Below are 5,861 nucleotides of genomic sequence, written 5' to 3' on the forward strand. Positions count from 1 at the left end.
TTAGATTACAGGTTATAGTTGTGAGGACCTATGTAAGATGCATTTAAACGGTATAATTCTATGCTGTTTTTAAAAGCTACGAAAACATTTACACGATACACTAGTTTATCTACGGACTTAATCATTGGCAAGATGGAAGTGCTCAATGTGCAGATGACAAATCCCTGTGAAAATTATCCTTCGTTGAATATGGACGAAAAATGTAGAGTACTTTTTATATTTTCTTAATACCTCTATTATTGTGCATATCAATACAGTTTTGAATTTTTTTTTCTACAGACGAAATCAAAATAAACAATTCCAGTGGACTTTTACTTGCATCGTCTATTTGGGGCATTTTCAGAGGTCTAGAAACATTTTCTCAGTTGATTTATTTGGAAACGGACGGTTCGACAGTATTATTTTAAACATTTTAACACTCACGCAAACTTCGCGAATTTATGATGTAAAATGTAATCACAATATATAATATACACAGTTTGTGATTCGGCGCACGTCAATAGTGGACTATCCGAAATTCAGGCATCGTGGATTTCTATTAGATACCTACGTCTCGTCATTATTTCCCCATCGAATCGATCACGAAAACTCTAGACGCCATGTCGTATTCGAAAATGAACGTGTTTCACTGGCACATAATAGGCGACCAGAGCTTCCCGTATCAGAGCAGCGCTTTTCCGAACCTGAGGTCTGACATTTTAACTAATTTTTGGTGTACCTATATTATAATTTACCTATGATGATTTTTTTTTTTTTTTTAACAATTATTGTAAAAATATATCGACGACAGTCGGCGCTGTCCTTATTGGACATAATTTTTATATTTACAAATTATTGTTATGTACCTACAGCGAAAGAGGAGCTTTCGGGAAATCGGCCATTTATACGAAAGATGACGTCAAACGTGTGATCGAACACGCAAAACTTCGAGGCATTTGTGTTATTCCAGAATTCGACACCCCAGGTAAGTACGGACACCACAGAACCAGTTATAATCTCAGACAGCATTTTTTTCTTTAATAATATTATAATTACAAAATGCTGTCTGGGATAAGACAATCTGTAATGCGTATAATAATTGTACATACATTTTATTATTTCAATATTGGTACCTATCAGGGCTTGCAAACGTTATATTAACGTCATATTTGACAAAAAACTAATGAAATTTATAAAAATAATTATAACGGAAAGCGATAATCAAAAACGATTAAATACCGCAAAAACAAAACATAATGATTAACAAAATATATTATATTTTATCATTAAACAAAATTTAACGCATAACGTAATTTATAGAATAGGTATATCATTAAACGACAAATAACGAAAAACGAAATATTTTCAAATTTATTTAATTAAAAGGTCAATATTGGTTTCGTATAAACATTAATTATTTCATGCAAACAATCTAAGAATTGATTATATTATTATATTCCGTATCCGGGCCATTGCCTACCACCATTAATTATTATTTTTAAATTTAATATAGGTATGTATTAACCAAGGACTGGAACCTTTTGAATTTATCGGTATCGGTTCCGGTACCGGTTCTCCAAAAATAAAATAACGATTCCGGTTCGGTTCTGGTTCTTTGATGAAAAAAAAATAAAGGTACCGGTTCCAAATAATTTAGGTTCCGGTTCCAGATAATTTCGGTACCAAAAAGTATAATAATTTCAAATAGTCATCCAGAATGTGGGTGTAATTGAGGTTGGGTTAGGTTAATTGGGGTATGAGTAATATTAGAAAACTCATAATATATCATAGATACATAGGTTATACACAAAACCGTAATACTTTTAAATATGATAATTAAAATTATTTTATTTTCGAACCTAAAAGTACCTTTTTAATTCAAAAATTCCGGTTCGGTTCCGGTACTTCATTATATTAAAATAAAGGTTTCGGTTCCGGTTCCGGTTCTTAATATTTTAAAGGTTCCGGTTCCAGAACCGGTTCTTTTAGGTTCGGTTCCAGTCCCTGGTATTAACACTATTTTAAATAGCGATACACGCACAAATTTTATAACGTTTTAATTGTAAATAACATAAAACAAAATTTTATTTTCAAATGCAACTGTGTTACAACAATTTTACTCGTATACTATATAAGAACACCGAACAGGCGGGTTATTGTTAACGACTCATATTAATATATTGTACGATATTTTTTATATTCAGGACATTCGTTATCTTGGGCACTCGGTGGTATTCCGGGACTACTAACTGAGTGTTCGGATCCAAATCAATTTGGGCCTATCGACCCGACGGTCGGGGAAAACTACGATTTTATCAGAACGCTATTTTCCGAAGTCAGCGAATTATTTCAAGACAATTACTTACACCTCGGTGGCGACGAAGTAGATAATTCGTGTTGGTAATGACAATTTATTGTTTTTGTGCATTATTACAATTTACAATGTAATATTTCAACGTATCCAGGTCACGCATTCAAGTCAGGCTCGGGCTTAAAGAAGGAAGGGAGTTATTCAAATGAATAATATGATACTCATTCAATTACGAAATATTTGAATTTTATAATCTAATAATTGTTGTCCCCTGTAGTTTATATGTGGTTTGGTGTGTAAGCAGTATATTATGTACTTTTACAACAGAGCTCGCGCCCCACACAGCATTTTAATATTCTCTAATTATGGTTTATTTTCAAGACAATAATAATATATTATAGTCGTAAAAATATTTAAAAAAAATTGCGTAAATAAGTAGGACATAATATTTTAGTTATATTCTTTGGCCTTGAAGTTCATATTAAATTTGGAAACTTTATAAAAATATTAAGTCAACATTTTTACGCAATAATATTATAGAACAATATTATGTTATCGTGAGTAGATAATATTTATACAATATTATCTGTCAAATATTTATTATTCAATCAATTCAAATTATTCACAAAATATTATTATTTCCCAAATGCTGATTATACCTAATAGGTACATATAATTAATAATATATTCGTTATTTCTAGATTTACCGGCTAGTCGTACAAATAATATAATGTTTAAAATAGTTTAGTGATAGCCAATAGGTATAATTGTATAAAAATAAACACAAATACCTAATATCATTTTATATTAAATTTAACATTGTTTTTATAATCTGGTTTTTGAACTTTCATACGTAAAACCGGCGATTCCGATGAAAAACAAAACAGCTTATTGTATTTTCCGCATATGACGCTCTGTAGTGTGACGGAACACACAATATGATCAGGATATAAATCGTCGGACCCGCCGAATTTAAGTAATGTATCAATGCAAATGTAAATATTATGACACGGTGTTAACCTGCAATCATACCTGATTGGTTGTACACACGTTTATATTTTAGACCATTATTGTATATCTATTATATCATTAGACAATGATAATACTATTTTCAATGTCCTTAATAATTACCAAAAAGCAATCACTATACTTAATCGTCGTATAATCCGGATACCTAATATTTTGGAAAACAATGTTAAGCCGCGTTTTTAAACATAATGTTATGTACGATTAAAATTCATCATAAATCTTGGGTTAGGTTACGTTAGATTTTTATCTACAGTACATTTTAATTTGGAAATTATGAACATTACCGAAACCCTGCAGGTATACAACAGGTGGACTTAAATCCAATCTGTTTCAGCCATTTCCCAATAATTCTGCTCCAAATTACTTACAATATGCAAGTGTTAGGTTTATATATTAAATGTAATAAATTGCTTTTCGTCGACTGCAGGACCACGAACAAAAAGGTACAAAACTTTATGCACCGCAATAACATAAAGAACGTCGTCGAATTAAAAGACTACTACTTCGCAAACATTTTCAACATAACGCGAAGTTTGAAAACCGTGCCCATCGTGTGGGAAGAAATATTTGATGACAATATCCACCTCGATCCCAACGCCGTGGTCCATGTGTGGAAGGACTCTTATGATTATTCGATCTTGTCGAAGGCAAGTATTTATAATATCTTTTATAATATTATATATAGGGTGATTCATTTAGAGTCGGAAACTCATTATTAAAATAGTATTAATTTTTTTGAAAATATATTTTTCACATGTTTTCAAGACGTTACAAAATAACGTGGTTATTAAAAAGTTATATTTTTATCCTCATAATTTTTTTGAGTTTTTTTTAGTTTTTTGAATCACAACACAGTTTTCTTTTGATCTTTGAAAGCAGAATATTTTTCTTTATATTTTGATACATATAACAATCGAATTTAAGATGAGTAGTTTATGAATTATAAGTAATAAGTATTCAAATTTTAGTGGAGCGGAGTAGTGGACCAACATTTTGAGGGGTTCCCGGCGTACCCCTCCACTCTGCTCATCAAAACTGTAAATAGTTATAACTTTGTATTGTATTTTTATGTATCGAAACATATTCTGCTTTGAAATATGAAATTGAAACTGTGTTGTCTTTTAAAAAAGTAGAAAAAACTTCAAAAATATTAAAAACTATATATTTTTTAAAAATGTTGTTTTAAAGACTAAAAATAAAATAAACATTTTTTTTTTTTTTTGAAATTTATACTTTTTGAAATTATAGGTGTTCAATGATAAGATAATCACCCGGTATATACATTATACAAAGAAGTTAGGTTATTATATTTATAATGTTTCGTTCGAAATCTTCAAACACGCCACACACGCATGACGTCAATAAATCATAATGGCTGTGACTTGATTAACTTAAAATTGTTAAGAGACTAGTATAATATTTCACCCAACGTTCACCATCAATATATCCCGATAAAGGCATTCACTTTAATATTTGTAACAACTGCCGCGTAGTTATTACTAAAATATGTATACTGTATAGGTACTATAGATCATAGTTAATACAAAATATCATCATCCACTGGCGATTGTCCGTTACCCACCCACCACCTCCTTAAAAAAACTCAGAGCCTATTATGATCCAAGCATCACTTTTAAGAAGTATTCAAGTACAGATACAGATACTTATTTTCAAAAGTACTTAAAATACGTATCTGAATACTTGAAAAAAAAGTATTTAAGTTCAAATACAAATACATTTGAAAAGTATTCACAGATACTTTCAAATACTTTTTTTTTAAATGTGTTTTACCTTTTTACCCTGGCCTAATGAGTAATGACTTTATAGATGAATTGAATCATTAGTAAACTGGATTAAAATTTATTTTAGCACCATCTAGTTTTAAATGTTAAAAAATATAATAAAATCAGCACGATACAAATGGCGTATTGATACTTGATGCTTTTAAGTTTTAACTAGTACACAATCCATAGTTTAGTCGAAGGTGGTCGTCATAGGCGAAACTAGACACTTTTATTAGGGCAGGCCAAATGATAAAAAAAAAAACTTTATATAGGTAGTAATTGTGTTTAATGTATTATATAATATATATGATATAATGAATATTTCTTTATAATATAATTATTTAATAATAAATAAAAATATATAATAATAGGTAAACGATTATGATATTTTTTTTTTACCAAAAAAAAATAATCACTGACGAAAATAATACCTATTAAACAAAATTTATTCCGAGTTTAGTCACGGTATTTTTGACAGGTTTGTGACTTTAAAAATACCTATAAATTCATCAAACAATAGATAATTGTTTTAAATAGCAATAAATGATAGCTTGACTTGGACATTGGAGGTAGGTATTAAAGTACACGAAATAATGTAAATCACTTACAATGAGTAATTTGAAAAATTATAAATGCCCAGTTTTTTAGACAGCGATGTGACTAACGAGGGTTAATAATAAATAAATTGATTGGGGATGTACTAATGTGTATAGTAAAAATAATTAATATGGTATTATATTTTAAATAATAATTAAAAT

The 5,861-nt window shown here is 29.5% G+C and overlaps 2 protein-coding genes and 1 long non-coding RNA gene across 3 annotated transcripts in view; all 3 read left to right on the plus strand.

Annotated features, from left to right (window-relative positions):
* The window catches only part of LOC107883519, a 1,053-nt gene extending 641 nt beyond the window's left edge, over positions 1-412 (plus strand). Inside the window, exons 2-3 of the long non-coding RNA XR_001679349.2 lie at positions 5-202; positions 280-412. This is a non-coding gene — a long non-coding RNA (uncharacterized LOC107883519). The remainder of the gene's footprint in view (positions 1-4; positions 203-279) is intronic.
* Positions 413-478: 66 nt separating this feature from the next.
* On the plus strand, positions 479-2,499 carry LOC100161306 (beta-hexosaminidase subunit alpha-like; the record flags this gene model as incomplete). Its single annotated transcript, XM_029485375.1, is given in 5 exon segments — positions 479-544; positions 546-688; positions 852-964; positions 2,184-2,379; positions 2,445-2,499. Coding segments are annotated over 5 exon segments (573 nt in total), but the record flags the coding sequence as incomplete, so codon positions are not given.
* A 1,248-nt stretch (positions 2,500-3,747) lies between these two features.
* The window catches only part of LOC115033358 (beta-hexosaminidase subunit beta-like), a 5,651-nt gene continuing 3,537 nt past the window's right edge, over positions 3,748-5,861 (plus strand). Inside the window, exon 1 of the mRNA XM_029485733.1 lies at positions 3,748-3,966. Within this exon, the coding sequence (XP_029341593.1) occupies positions 3,775-3,966 (192 nt within the window). The 5' untranslated portion in view covers positions 3,748-3,774. The remainder of the gene's footprint in view (positions 3,967-5,861) is intronic.

Source organism: Acyrthosiphon pisum, chromosome X (genome assembly GCF_005508785.2).
Source record: "Acyrthosiphon pisum isolate AL4f chromosome X, pea_aphid_22Mar2018_4r6ur, whole genome shotgun sequence".
NCBI classification, from domain to species: Eukaryota; Metazoa; Arthropoda; class Insecta; order Hemiptera; family Aphididae; genus Acyrthosiphon; species Acyrthosiphon pisum.